This window comes from Physella acuta, unplaced genomic scaffold, assembly GCF_028476545.2.
Source record: "Physella acuta isolate Inbredline_101_S28 unplaced genomic scaffold, ASM2847654v3 ptg000770l, whole genome shotgun sequence".
Taxonomy (NCBI): domain Eukaryota; kingdom Metazoa; phylum Mollusca; class Gastropoda; family Physidae; genus Physella; species Physella acuta.
Genome location: NW_026732288.1, coordinates 241,408 through 258,502, shown reverse-complemented (window position 1 = coordinate 258,502; position 17,095 = coordinate 241,408). Strand labels below are relative to the sequence as shown.

The following is a 17,095-nucleotide window of genomic DNA, read 5'->3' as shown; positions in this document are numbered from 1 at the left end:
TTATTCGGCGTTCACTTGGTGTGCAATACTTTTTTCTATTGAGATTCTATTTTATTTTAAAAAGTTTATGCATTTAAAATGGATTAAAAATCATAACTATATCCCGAGTTCCCATCCCCTGTTGTTTTATATAAGAATATTCAAGAAAAGTTTAGGGGAGATCACTCCCGGTTTATTTTCTGACAATTTGTAAATTACATTTTTTTAGTCAGTATTCACATCTGCACATGTCCCCTCTACTCCCCCCCCCCCCCCTACGTAGCACATAAAGTATGATAAAGTAAAAATAAATTTCAAGACGAAAATCTGGCGGTGGGGTATATTCTCAATTTATTTGACTCCACAGCACCCGAGAGACGGGCGACAGAACACGTGACTTGTCTGCAGCTCACCAGGACCAACAGCATAGCGAGGTTACGATTTTTTTAACTTGAACATGGAGTTGGTTCTTTGCTTCTTGTAATCCTTAGGCCCAAGACTCCGTAAAATCTGTAGGGACGAATTGATGTAGCGTAAAAATATACAGCGTAGTTCTTACTTCAGTGTGATACGTTTATTATAGTAATTAAAAGTAATACGTCTAATATCATTATATCCATTATATTCGGCGTGGTCGGGTCGGTAAAGATCATGGTTGCTGAATCGAAAAGCTTCGAGTTCGAATCCCCCAACTGGAGACAGCAAACTCTTCCAGGACAGAAAACTAATATATAGGAGTCAACGTCCTTTGTGGCGCATAACAAGTTGACACGTAATACTTATTTGTGTTATTTGGGAATCTCATCCAACACTAAAAAAAGAACGAAGAAGATATCCTTAATGAAAGTTAATGTTGTAACTCATGCATCAACGTAAGTTTCACTCTCTCGTCATACTTCCGGTTCACTGATACACGTTTTTTTTTTCTCGATGGTGCACGTATTTTATTACATTCAACAATGTCGAACTTACCCTATCATTATATTCATTGATGCCTACAATCATGGAATGAAATACATATGCTACATGGCTCTTCCAGAGCTGTTTGACGGCTGGGTGTCATCGTTTTGTCCATCGACTCCACGAAAAATAAGAAACTTTCTTCAAAAGCCATCACGTCCTTACCTGTCACATAGAACTGAAAGAAATTGAGTCGCTTGACAAAAGTCCACACATCATATATCATATGGAAGTAACGCTGGTGACATGGACAACTTCTCGATAGTGAGGCAACAAACAGACATTCACATGTACAGATACTTATATATATATATATATATATATATTATATATATATATATATATATATATATATATATACATATATATATATACATATACATATATATATATACATATATATATATATATATATATATATATATATATATATATATATATATATATATATATATATATATACATATATATATATATATATACATACATACAATATACATAATATATACATATATATATATATATATATATATATACATATACATATACATATACATATACATATACATATACATATACATATACATATACATATACATATACATATATATATACATATATATATATATATATATATATATATATATATATATATACTATATATATATATATATATATATATATATATATATATATATATATATATATATATATATATGAAACTCCTCCGTATAAAATTTTATAGTGCACACTTTTTGTAGGGGAAGGGACGGGAAGGAGCTGGTTGGCTAACCCGTTAGTCTCGGGTTCAAGTCCCTATATACGTCACGTTTGAAAGGGAACTACTTTTTAACACTTTATGTACATGTACTGATGTACTAATGTATAAAAATGTCTGTAACTCTAGAGGAAACAGCTAAAGAATCATAACAGGGAATAAGAAACTGGTTTCTTAGATTCAAATATAGATACACAAAGGTACAAATAGGTTTTTGAATTAAGCATTTTTGTTGAGAAAATTGTCTGGTGACAAAAACAAATAGAAATAAAATAAAGAGGGAGTGAAATCCCCTAAACTTTCTAGTATATTCTTTCTTGAGATAACACACAAATGTAAAAAAATGTTTTCGCATACGCTTCATCATTTTATGAGAATATGTTATAAAATCAAATTCTGAAGGTTTTGGAGTAGTCAGAAATAGAGCGAAATACCCCTTCCGGTTATCGAAAATCGTTCAGAAATAAATGGCAAACACATACATGCGAAAAGTTCTTAAAATTGTTGTTTTGATTTATAACGTTTTAAAATGTGTTTTATAAATTTTTTGAAAAAAACTAAACAACAAAATCACACAGAAAATAAATAGTGCACCAAACGAACGCAAAAAACGCTGTAGAAGCTAATTGTTTAATATTCTTCTGGTAGTCCAATATTTTTGATAACCAGTCAAAGGCAAAAGAGCGAAAATAATAGTTTAGGAAATTATTTGGATAAAATAAAAAATAAGTGGTATAATCCTTACTCGAGCCCTACAGTCTTTGAACATCAGTTCGTAAAAAAAGGAAACAGAAAAAGAAAAACAAAGGCAGGAAAAAGAGCATAAGCTATTAGTACGGCAGGCCTTAGTCTAGGTCGGCTTGCAAACACGGAAGTCACAAGTTTAGTAGAGGGGCGGCTCAGGGAGCGCAGAGTTACAAATCTAAAATTCTCGATCCACGGACAGACGAGGCTGGGGATAGCAGAAACTTCAAAAGCAAACAATTCCTGCGTTGTAGATTGTTCTTGGACGGTTAAAGGCTATGGGTTATATCGAGAAAGAAAAGTAGAATGAGGCCGGAGTCAACGTGCCGCAGCTGCGCATAACATGTTGACCCGTAAGAAAGGAAATGCCCTCCAATGTTACGATTAATAAAGAACGAAGGAGAAAAAGAAGTGGATGACCTATCACGTAGGTATTCATGTGACCTACGCAAAGCGCATGTGAAGAACAGGCCAAAAGTGCTGCCATCTTAGATGCAAGAGATATTTATTTTCCCAATACACACGCTGTGGTCTGCCTTGTTTATGAGCAAAATGTTTATAGAACATGAATAAAATATAAAGGAATATGTACAATAAAATTTATATTTGCAGTTTTATTGTAGATCAAGCATTTTTTTGCCTCCAGCAAATCAATGCTATTAACTGCAATAACGACCAGCAAATCAAGCAAATACTAAAAAAATATTTCATTTCAATGATGAAAATGCCACCAACGCCCCAGTGGCACCGAGAGCGCCCCACAACGCCCCTTACATCCGGGCGTCGGAGAAGTGTTCTACCTCACTAGTACGGAGGGTGATTAAAATGCAGTCTATGCTTTCATATAGCAGGCGATAGTGTGGACAAACCAGCGCCAATGTTTACAAAAATATATTTTTTAGAAAACGAGATCTCACCTCTAAAATAAGCAATTAGTATCGTGTTGATAAAACCATTACAAAACGTGTTGTCACTCTGGTGTGTACAACTAGATCGCGGATACCGGTACGCAATATATATATATATATATATATATATATATATATATATATATATATATATATATATATATATATATATATATATAGGGCCTATATATATATACTAGGCATGCTGCCCAGCTTCGCTTAGGCTTTCGAAAACATTGAGAATTTGAATGCTTAATTAATTCGCCCATATAAGGCGCCGGTCAGTCGAGGTCAGTTTTGACCCCCTCATCGTAGACTTTTCGGCCAACCGGCCCCCGTGTTCCGTCGTCCCAAGGCAAGATGCTGCCAAATTTGAAGCGCCTGCGGCGCCGGAAAGTGCCATATCGGGCACCCGACAACTTAGCTTTATATATTATAGAGATTAGCAAATTGCATAGATAAACAAAGATTTCAATAAAGTAATTAAGGCCTGAAATACTTTAGTATAGAAATTTATTATTTGAATAGATTCTAGATCTAGGTAGGGTCTACATCTGTGTAAGTCTAGTTTTTCCGTAGATCTAGATCATCTAGATCTAGAATCTCTAGATCTAGATGATCTAGAATCTCTAGATTTAGATGATCTAGAATCTCTAGATCTAGATGATCTAGAATATCTAGATCTAGAATCTCTAGATCTAGAATCCAGATAGATGAAATATTTTTTTTAAGTTTAAGTTTAAGCCGAGAAAATCGTATTGTTACATTTCATAGCGTACATAGCTCTAAATCATATTCGAATGAAATACTTCATTTCTTTTATTCTAAAACTCGGAAGATGACGTCATCAGTTTCTTGCTCTTTTTTTTTTAGTGTAAACGATAAGCGACGTCATTGTTAAATGCGTTCTTGTCCCAAGTTTTAAACACATTTCCGGTTGCATAATTAAAATGGTTTTTCTACATTCGAATACGCCTTGATTTTTTTATTTGTCTTCTTTAAATAAAATTGTGGTTATACATTTAAAACATCTAACATATTATTTTCAACAAAAGTCCGTATAAAGTTCTTCATATATCGCTGCCGTTTCTGATGTGATGTCCGGCGAAAATATTTTGCGGACAGAGAGAGAGAGAGAGAGAGAGAGAGAGAGAGAGAGAGAGAGAGAGAGAGAGAGAGAGAGAGAGAGAGTGAGAAGTGCGCACGGGGTCTTTTATATATTAGGATAGGGCCTATATATATATATATAGGCCTATATGCATATATATAAATATCCCGAACATTTGGATGCCTTTTTTTTAGTTCAGCCACTTCTTACCAATGAAATCTTATTACCTCTGCATGGAAAGCACCGAGTCTTTTCAAAGTGGTTTGAGCAGAGCTAAGATTTTGATTAAACGCCATTTCAAAGCAATTTATAATGACTCTGTTCACTTCTTTTTGATGATGTGCCACCTTTTCATCCTGTCAAGTAGATTATATATATATATATATATATATATATATATATATATATATATATATATATATATAATATATATATGTACTTATGTATATATATATATATATATATATATATATGTACTTATGTATATAATATATATATATATATATATTTATATATATGTACTTATGTATATATATATATTTTATATATATATATATATATATATATATATATTTATATATATATATAATATATATATATATATATATATATATCGGTATATATTGCTAAAGTTATGTATTCGTTTTAAACCACCGCACCCTCCGACCTATCAAATTTTTAAACTGCTTAGACGCATGCTAAGACAGTCCCGGTGTGGGATTTGGCATAAAATTTAGCCTAAAAGAGCCCTTGTGTATTTACTTCCATTTTCTCAAAATAACGAAAACATTCGTTCAACTTATCTCTGCCATTCTGAATACTTTGTGTATTCTTTTTCAAAAGCTTCCATCAACAACAAATAAAGCAACTTTTCTCTCGTTGCATTCACACTTTTAAAGGAAATCACGTTGAAAATAACTGAAAATTGAGTAGGCTTATTTCAATATTTTATTCCGTTTATACTGTCGTATTTCTCTTTACCTGAGAAAGATACGGTATAGACGGTATGTCTACATTGGTATTTGAAAAGTAGTAGTCGAGTATATCAAATTGTTTGGAGAGCCACTGTGAAAAGTGGTGTAAATCTTGGTCGGGGTTGGGAGGGTTGGTCACTATCTTGAGAGACGCTCGAAGTTTCTCAACGTCTTTGGGATCCAGGGTTGGGCACTTGTCTACCGTAACAAACACGGACGATGTGTTGTAGTTGTTGAGGATTCGGTTGATTCTATGGGCATTGATGATCTCAATAGGCATGCTCGATAACCTATAGCAAAAATAAACAAAAACGCAGCTTTTTTCTGTGGGCATTGATGATTTCAGTTAGCATGCACGATAACCTAAGGCAACAGGAGTCAAAAGTACTATTAGGACAATCAAAGAGTACCATGGGCGTTCTCCAACGCCTCTGAGGTTGTGTGACATGGAGCACCCCATGAGCACTATAATCATTTACATTTATAATCATAAACAATCATGTTCAAGAACGCCTTACTCTAGGGATACGGTAGGCTAAGGATGGTTGCGTTCGACGAGGGGTGCTCTACTTCACCCTTGCGGAGGGTGATCAAGGTATACTGAAGGTCTGTTGTTATTTTTTTATGAAATGTGCATCTTATTACAATGAGTGATCAGCGAATAGCTTGAAAACGAGGTAAAATAAATTACACAATTGGTAGCATTAAATAATCATAATTTAAGTTTCCTTGAATTTCGTTTCTTCTGAGATCGTAGGAACGCGCTAGGGGTTTGCTAGTTTGAGATTATTAAAAGAAAGAGAGAAAGGACGAGATTCAAGAGCTATTCTCATTTTAGGCTAAATCTTAAATAGCTTTGCGAAAACACAACATAATAAACCGGGAGTGATCTCCCCTAAACTTTCTCGAATATTCATATATAAAATAACAGGGGATGGGAACTCGGGCTATAGACATGATTTTTAATCCATTTTAAATTCTTAAAGTTTTAAAAATAGAATAAAATCTCGTAGACAAATTAATTGCACACCAAGTGAACGCCAAATAAAAAAGCGCATAATAGTGCGCAATATTATTAGTACTTTAAAAATTTACATTAGTTTTTTGAGAAATCGGAAGTAGCGTAAATTACTACTTCCGGTCAACGGAAATTACTCAAAATTTGACAGAAGGTAGAGAATTAGATCTTTTACTTACATGTGAAATTTCATTTATCTATCTGAAATAGTACTCAAGTTATAGGCTTTTGAAAAATTCAAAGTAGGAAAAGTATTACTTCCGGTTATCGGAAATCGCTCAAAAGTTGATACGGATCTACGATTTTGATAACATACTTATATATGAAATTTCATCAACCTAGCTGTAACGGTTCTCAAGTAATCGTGTTTACACACGGACAGACAGACAGACAGACAGACACACACACAGACACACAGACATACAGACAAGATTGCAAAATTATGTTTTTCCGTATCAGTGAGGTGTAAAACGTCGAGATTTGTAAAAATCTCGATTTTTTTTTTTTTGCACGATTACAATACTTTATACTTCGCATATACGAGAAAGTAAAAATTGACAACAAGATTAGCCGACGAGGAAGGCGTCACAGTGTACCTACACTACATCTCCCTGATGAAGGCTTACAAACTTATCAGCCCGTTCAAAATGGTTTACATTTCTAATGATAAGTAAGTGAGATGGAATGTCGAATTTAACAGCTTGTAGAATTAAAATCAACCAAACCAACAGATAATTAATGATGACGCGATAAACTCGACTATAATACTACGTCCCATACCAGCAACCAGCCACCCGACATCAACTACAACACCCCCTCCCATACCAGCCACCCGACATCAACTACAACACCCCCTCCTTCCATACCAGCCACCCGACATCAAACACCCCCTCTTTCCATACCAGCCACCCGACATCAACTACAACACCCCCTCCTTCCATACCAGCCACCCGACATCAACTACAACAGCCCTTTCCATACCAGCCACCCGACATCAAACACCACCTCCCATATCATCCACCAGCCACCCGACATCAACTACAACACCACCTTCCATACCAGCCACCCGACATCAAACACCCCCTCCTTCCATACCAGCCACCCGACATCAACTACAACACCACCTCCCATACCAGCCACCCGACATCAACTACAACACCCCCTTCCATACCAGCCACCCGACATCAACTACAACACCCCCTCCTTCCATACCAGCCACCCGACATCAACTACAACACCCCCTCCCATACCAGCCACCCGACATCAACTACAACACCACCTTCCATACCAGCCACCCGACATCAACTACAACACCCCCTCCTCCCATACCAGCCACCCGACATCAACTACAACACCCCCTTCCATACCAGCCACCCGACATCAACTACAACACCAGCTCCCATACCAGCCACCCGACATCAACTACAACACCCCCTCCCATACCAGCCACCCGACATCAACTACAACACCCCCTCCCATACCAGCCACCCGACATCAACTACAACACCCCCTTCCATACCAGCCACCCGACATCAACTACAACACCAGCTCCCATACCAACCACCCGACATCAACTACAACACCCCCTCCCCTACCAGCCACCCGACATCAACTACAACACCACCTCCCATACCAGCCACCCGACATCAACTACAACACCCCCTCCCATACCAGCCACCCGACATCAACTACAACACCACCTCCCATACCAGCCACCCGACATCAACTACAACACCCCCTCCTTCCATACCAGCCACCCGACATCAACTACAACAACCCCCCCCCCCCTCCTTCCATACCAGCCACCCGACATCAACTACAACACCACCTTCCATACCAGCCACCCGACATCAACTACAACACCCCCTCCCATACCAGCCACCCGACATCAACTACAACACCCCCTCCCATACCAGCCACCCGACATCAACTACAACACCACCTCCCATACCAGCCACCCGACATCAACTACAACACCACCTCCCATACCAGCCACCCGACATCAACTACAACACCACCTCCCATACCAGTCACCCCACAACAAATAAATTAGCCAACGTATACAAAAAAATAAGCTGCTTGATGGTGGGTATTCACCTGAAGTACATCTTGCCTAGCTCGAAGACTCCAATACAAGTGCTTCTTTCATGCTTTACTCAGGGAGAAGGAAAGTAGAACTTCAACCCAATTCCCCAGCAAAATAGAAAACGTCTATTTAAAAAAAATTTTAACAAAGGAAATTCAACCCCCCCTCCCCCCACCACCCACCCATCACGATGAGACGCCTGCAAGAAACAAGTATTTTACGTCTAACCGTATCACTAGATCTATACTAGATCTATCAATTTATCATTTCTATTTGCTATTAAACCCAATAAACCTGACCATATTTCCCCGATACGGTACCTCAATGATCCTCTTGGTGTAGAAGAAACAGACGAGCGCCCTGAAGCTGACGCCCCGCGTGACCGTCGCCGCTCCACGATTTTGGCGATTTCCGGAGACTGCGAAGAGCCATGCGAACTTTTAAAGATGGAACAGCCCATGGTTGTTTTTATTTTCTCATAGAAAGCCTGTCATTTGTGCTGAGTTTATAGTTTTTTAAAAACATGTACTTCCGGCAATACAAAATTGGTAAATTAAAAAGTATTCCTTCGTAGGTGTATTTTATTTCATGTTTTGCTGTAAACGTTCCTAATTATCAATCATAGAGTTCAAAATATATCGGACATTTACTAATGTTCATTTAATTATGTCAGCATTGTTGTTACACATCAAAGGGCCGGTTTCTAACGTTTAGCCATTCTCCCTTTCTCCAAGCTATAAAGCCTTTATAAAGGGTACCTTAATCTCTATCATTTTGTTAAGATTTTGTCAAGTTATCGGTTTCAGATTATACTTATATGCTGTTTAAAAATAAAGAAAGATATTATTTATAAATGCCAAGCAACATAACCAAAGCAACATAACTCAAGCAAAACTTCATCGAGGGACGGACATAGGGTAAAGACGATCACCAAAGCTTGTATTAAAAGTTTGTGAGGGAGGGGGGGGGGCTTTAATAATCATTTGGCTGTTAACAGAATGATCCGGGCTAATGATTTTATTTTCAGTGTTGTTAAACAAACTGTAAAAAGTTAATTAGAAGGCAATTCTTTGCACACATTTTCGGTATTTCCCAGAGGGAAATTTTTTTTAGGTTTCTTTTTTCAAATTATTTTTAATTACCGAAAACAACAAAAACGTCCGAGCTATAGGAAAGGTACAAACACTACACAGTCAAGATTTTGTAACCAAATGTTTGAATAACCCCGCAAACGATTTGAAAAATATTTATTGGTCCCATAAAAGAAAGCGTCAAATGTGTTCAATGCTGAATAATGTTTGTTTTAAATTTTTTAAGATTCTTAGCTAAACAAATGTCTGCCCTCACGTTCGTAATATGGCTAAGCTAAACGAATGTCTGTCCTAAAACTCGTAAGGTGTCAAAGCTAAACAAAAGTCTGTCTCAGCATTCTAAAATTAAGATAGCTGGACTAAAATGTCTGCCTCACAATTCAAGATGGCTGATTGAGCTCCCGGCAATTTTCTGACCGGGCCGTCAGTACTGACGTCACAGAATGTAACCTTTGAGTTTTGACAGGCCTTCACTCGATGTTGACAGGGTGGTGTCAGTATTGATCACAGACTCTGAGAGTCAGTATTGATTACAGACTCTAGGAGTGTGTTTCAGGCTCGGGCTAATGACCACTCGTCAGTGCTGGATGTATTGCAATCACTGGTCAGTGGTCAGTGTGTTCTAACTGAATTACACGTGGATGTGTTGTAATCACTGGTCAGTGGTCAGTGTGTTCTAACTGAATTACACGTGGATGTGTTGTAATCACTGGTCAGTGGTCAGTGTGTTCTAATTGAATAACACGTGGATGTGTTGTAATCACTGGTCAGTGGTCAGGCTGTTCTAACTGAATTACGCGCGTTTTTTTTTACCTAGATATTTGATTCATATTGCCATTGATAGCAGAAACTATTTGTGAAAACATGAGAGAGAACAAGTTAAACTTAATAGCAGGTTTCGATTTTAAAAGTTTTATTTATGAATTAGACGTATCACTTTAAAATTGTGTTAATTGTTTATTGAGCTTCGTTATATTGAAGATTATGTAATTGTTTCAGTTTACTTATTATAATAAATGAGAAAAAAAAGCTGAATCAGTATAAAGACAGTTGTCGAAGTTTCACCACAACTAACCTAAAATCACTGATCCACATTTTAGAAGTCATAGTCATAACCTTTACCCTAATCCAGGGGTTCCCAACCCCGTACCCGCGGGCGCCATGGCGCCCGCCGAACGATTCATATGTGCCCGCCTCTCACTATTCGACAAAGACATAATTTTTTTCAAAACATTATTGAACGGTTGTAGGGGATGGAAATCGAAAGTTTGAGGGGGGGGGGGGGGGGGGTGTGGAGGGGTGCAAATCGAAAATTTGAGGGGGGGGGGGTGTGCAAATCGAAAATTTGAGGGGGGGGGGGGTGCAAATCGAAAGTTTTGTCCCCGGGTGACGGGAAGGGTCTCTACGCCTCTGGAAGGAGTTTATCGATTTAAAATAGGTGGTGCCCGCCACCCTACCGATAGTTTAGAATGTGCTCTAGAGTAAAAAAAGGTTGGGAACCCCTGCCCTAATCGCTTGTCGCACTATGTCTAAAATAGAAGTCTTAATCTAGCAATGTTTGAAGCTTGTGTTTTAACTTTTTCCATTTGCCGACCACACTATAATCTTTTATTTCGTGTTGGAATGCTTGTCAGGCGTGTTGAAATGATTGAAATTTTTTTACGATTTGAGAAGCATTAAAAAAACGACCTAGCTAAACTCAAATGTGATTAATATTTACAAGCTAAATTTGCCATTCTTATGATTAATTTATTAGTTAGCAGTTAATCTATTTTTACCAAAAGCCAGTCATTGTAGCTGCTACCTTCTAATTATAGGCCAATACCGATGTTTTCAAAAAGTTATAATCGCACTTTATAACCGTGGTTTTGATTTCGGTTACATTCATCCATTCAACAAACGTGTATTACAAGTTAATAGTCTCCCTCCCCCCCCCCAAATCTGTTAAACTGTCTTAAACATCACCGTAAACTTCAGTTTTTCTAACATGTTAGCTAAGGTTAACTTACGGGTCGAACATCAATGATTAACACTCATAGACTCATAAGGAAGAGGGAGGGATTCGTAATTTTGTGACGATATTGTTTTGAGGAAAAGAGGGAGGGTCGGGGATTGGGAGGAGGGGGTCAGATGGTGTAACGTTAAGCTCTTGCATTTAAAAAAGTATTGTTTAAAAACTGTATTTTAGCCGCTATTTGGCGCTTCAGAAAAATGTTTTTGTGAATTGTAATAGAAATTAATATAATCTAGGTTGACCAAGCTCAGTGGTTATTTTTTAAATGAATAAATATATGTTTACAAATATTTAAAATACTAACTTATAAAAGAATTACAACAAAAGGTAATGAGTTTGGGGAAAAATCGATGTTCCATTCCAGGGTACTACATTTGACTAGGCTGCTAGTGTACGGGTTTATTCTTCAAGGGAGATCATTCATTTAATGCTGTATTATTTTTATACCTTTGGGAGTTAACGTTCCTAAAATAAAATTTTCTTTTTTCTTTCTTTGACACAAGCATTAATTTAACTGCAAATAGCACATTATATTTTTAACGAAATAAAATAATCTGTGTGGTTGTAAATTGGTTTTGTTATTGCTATGTCAATCAGGTATGTTATTTACTGTGCTGAGGTTTTCGATTGTAGGATTTTACATTAGATAAAACATCGGTAGTGTAGTGATGCTTACATTAAATGTATTTTTACTGTCATTACATTTTTATGGGCATTAGGTATATAATCATTTAGTTCAAAATTTTATGATTTCCTATATTTTAATCTATATATTTTATTTCAATATTAGTGAATTTGTTTTCGAATTATCGGGCAAAATATCCATGGCAGTGTCGATGCTGTTTAGCGAGGATACATACAACTATTGTTGGCAACAGATGGGATAGTAGCACAGCTGGCTTAAATTACACCACAATTACCGCGGACCTAGGCAAATAGTTTTTAATCCTTTGTAGTCGATAGCCATCATTTATATATAATTATATATCTGAGGGGGAAGGGGGGGGGAGTCTGTGTGTACATTACAAGACGTATACGTTTATATATATATATATATATATATATATATATATATATATATATATATATATATATATATATATATATATATATATATATATATATATATAAATAAATATATATATATATATATATATATATTTATTTATTTATTTATATATATATATATATATATATATATATATATATATATATATATATATATATATATATATATATATATATATATATATATATATATATATGTAATATATATATATATATATATATATATATATATATATATATATATATATATATATATATATATATATAAAGCTAGAGAGAATAAAAGCGACCTCATATTCAGACAACTAATCATAAAACGTAGTTTCTCGAGTGAAATAAGTTCGGATGTAAAAACTACTCTAATGACATGATATAGGTCAGAAAATAATTCACCAAACTGTAGAGACGATGCCAGTCCGTGGGTGGTCAAATAGTCCCTGACCACAGGCTGTGTCGGTCAGAACAAGACCGTAAGTCCAGACAAAGGTTACGTTCCATTATGAATACACAGAAGTAGTACCCACATTAGCATATCCTGTTAGTGCCTCCCAATGGTCAATCAACAATGAATCATTAATTTATGGTGGCGGGTCTCATGTAATTAATTGGGTTGATAGGCAATTACTTGCTTGAGAAATAGAATTCATTGCCCGTTGTTTATCATCTTATAATATGATAATTCGCTCCCTTGACGATTTTTGGTTTGTGAGTTCTATCCCCTGGTAGTGCGCATTTAACTTGTAACGCGAATTTATTTTAATGTCAAACAATTTATTTTTGTCAAGATAATTAATACCAATTACCTAATTATGTCTCGTGTCGCCATCCTGACAACTTCTGTGTGCTTAACTAGCAGCAGATAACTAGTTGATTCGTTATATTTTACTAGGTCCTACATTAGAAACCTATGCTAAACACATATATCATAACATATGTCCGACTCTGACATCATAGTTTATACTTAATTATAGACATCATAAACCTATACCCAATACCGACATCATAAACCTATACCCAATACCCACATCACAAACCTATACCCAATACCCACATCACAAACCTATACCCAATACCGAAATCATAAACCTATAACCAATACCGACATCATAAACCTATACCCAATACCCACATCACAAACCTATACCCAATACCGACATCATAAACCTATACCAATACCGACATCATAAACCTATACCCAATACTGACATCATAAACCTATACCCAATATCGACATCACAAACCTATACCCATACCGACATCATAAACCTATAACCAATACCGACATCACAAACCATACCCAATACCGACATCATAAACCTATACCCACTACCGACATCATAAACCTATAACCAATACCGACATCATAAGCCTATACCCAATACCGACATCATAAACCTATACCCACTACCGACATCATAAACCTATAACCAATACCGACATCACAAACCTATAACCAATACAGACATCACAAACCTATAACCAATACAGACATCACAAACCATACCCAATACCGAAATCATAAACCTATACCACATACCCACATCACAAACCTATACCCAATACAGACATCACAAACCATACTCAATACCAACATCACAAACCTATAACCAATACCGACATCATAAGCCTATACCCAATACCAACATAACAAACCATACCCAATACCGACATCATAAACCTATAACCAATACAGACATCATAACCTATACCTAACACAGACGTCATAAACTTAAGCTAAACACAACAGTTTAGTATTTGTTTTAACACTTTAGGTCTGGTCAGCTGTCTAGGACATTTGAGTATCCGTGTAAAGTAGGAAATACAGTATTTGCCAAAAGTAATAATTATTAAATCTGTAGGTTGTTTAGCCGTCACTACAGTCGTAAATAAGGCATATAGCTTCAACCCGCTAGTCTGTACATAAGACATCCCTAAGTTTAGAAACTCTCTACCCATCTATGACGTCCTTAAGCCTACCAACTGACGTCCCTACGTCTACCAATTTACGTCCCAAAGTCTACCAATTGACGTCCTAAAGTTTACCAATTGACGTCCCAAAGTCTACCAACTGACGTCCCTACGTCTACCAATTTACGTCCCTAAGTCTACCAACTGACGTCCCTACGTCTACCAATTTACGTCCCTACGTCTACCAATTTACGTCCCTACCTCTACCAATTTACGTCCCTACGTCTATCAATTTACGTCCCTACGTCTACCAACTCACGTCCCAAAGTCTACCAACTGACGTCCCAACGTCTACCAACTGACGTCCCTAAGTCTACCAATTGACGTCCCAAATCCTACCAATTGACGTCCCAAAGTCTACCAAACTGACGTCCCTAAGTCTACCAATTAACGTCCCAAATCCTACCAATTGACGTCCCAAAGTTTACCAATTGACGTCCCAAAGTCTACCAATTGACGTCCCAAAGTCTACAAATTGACGTCCCAAAGTCTACCAATTGACGTCCCAAAGTCTACAAATTGACGTCCCAAAGTCTACCAATTGACGTCCCAAAGTCTACATATTGACGTCCCAAAGTCTACCAATTGACGTCCCTAAGTCTACCAATTTACGTCCCAAAGTCTACAAATTGACGTCCCAAAGTCTACCAATTGACGTCCCAAAGTCTACAAATTGACGTCCCAAAGTCTACAAATTGACGTCCCAAAGTCTACCAATTGACGTCCCTAAGTCTACAAATTGACGTCCCAAAGTCTACCAACTGACGTCCTAAAGTTTACCTATTGACGTCATAAAGTCTACCAATTGACGTGTCCTAAAGTCTACCAATTGACGTCCCAAAGTCTACCAATTGACGTCCCAAAGTCTATCAACTAGCGAAGTGCTACGTGTGAATCAGGGGCGGAACTACAGTGCCGCCAGACCCCGCAATGCGGGGTGGCCCACGCCATTTAGGGGCCCATAGCCGACCATAATAAATTTTTTATAGTATAGTTAAAAAAATAAGTTTCTTGCATTTGTGACTTGACGGTAAAAAGCTTTTTGTAAATAACAAACAGATCTGCTGTAGTAGTGATGTTATACAGTAGCTAACACATGCTGTTGTGTACAAAAAAATATATGCCTGAGCTGTAGTATGAAAGACAGGCAAGCGTTCAAAACACTTCCATGACTTCTTTCCCTTTTTTAAATAGTTAAATAGGGGCGATCCTAAGCTCCTTTTAATGTATTTGTACTAAACAAATTAAAAGCAATAACTTCTCTTAATTATTATTTTTTAAAAAAATGCATACTAAAGAATGACATAGCATAAAAAGGAAATATATTTGAAACAAATAATATAAATACAAAAAAAAAAAAAAAAACATAACACGAGAAACCATTACATATACAAAGCTTTAACGTTTTATATTCTTTTGACCGGCTAAAATCTAGCGAATAGGGCAGTGTTGGCAGTATTACAGCATTTTTAATAGACTAATTCTAAATCTTAAAAAAAAAAAATTCTATACAGACCAATGCACTCACACACATGACACTCACACACACGACATGTTGTAATTTATTTCAATTGAAAAAAAAAAAATTTCAAAAAACTCTATCAGGCTAGAAATGAGTATCCAATATTTGTATTATGTGTTTATATATATATATATATATATATATATATATATATATATATATATATATATATATATATATATATATATATATATATATATATATATATATATATATATATATATATATATATATATATATATATATATATATATATATATATATATACATATATATATATATATATATATATATATATATATATATATATATATATATATATATATATATATATATATATACATATATATATATATATATATATATATATATATATATATATATATATATATATATATATATAGGGGGCCCAGAATTTCTTTTTGCGGGGTGGCCCTTTTTTTCTAGTTCCGCCACTGGTGAATGATCATTTAGGTTTAGGTAAACAGTATAATACTGTTTGGGTGTGCAGAGCAATGTTATGTACTAGCTTTTGATGTTATTTATTCCACTTCTTTATTGTTCAAAGTTCTACCACTATAGAAGAGTTAGATGAATTAATTAATTGACGCAAGTGGTATTTCATACTCAGGAGGCAGATGTAAGAATCAACTTTCTTTAAAATTGTGTGAGCCCTATGAACATTTTAAAAATTACATTTTTGTAGTTGCTCCAATTTTGTTTTCGTCTTTTTGTTTATGGTTTAAGTGGGTGGTGTAATTCCTAGAAAAAAAATTATATCTTAAAGGGTTGTAGTCTATGGACGTGTTATAGGATATATCGAATCGGGGTGGGTCTATTATGTCCAGTTAAACAATATGTATACGAGCCAAATGCT

The 17,095-nt window shown here is 35.8% G+C and overlaps 1 protein-coding gene across 1 annotated transcript; it reads right to left on the bottom strand.

The window, feature by feature from the left end:
- Positions 1-329: 329 nt before the first annotated feature.
- On the bottom strand, positions 330-9,064 carry LOC131950546 (uncharacterized). The gene is made up of 5 exons (XM_059312756.1): positions 8,876-9,064; positions 5,459-5,741; positions 4,705-4,833; positions 952-1,117; positions 330-489 (listed from the first exon to the last, which is right to left on the bottom strand). Exons 1-4 carry the CDS (start codon positions 9,013-9,015, stop codon positions 965-967), a joined length of 705 nt encoding a protein of 234 aa, XP_059168739.1. The 5' UTR covers positions 9,016-9,064; the 3' UTR covers positions 330-489; positions 952-964.
- Positions 9,065-17,095: the final 8,031 nt, after the last annotated feature.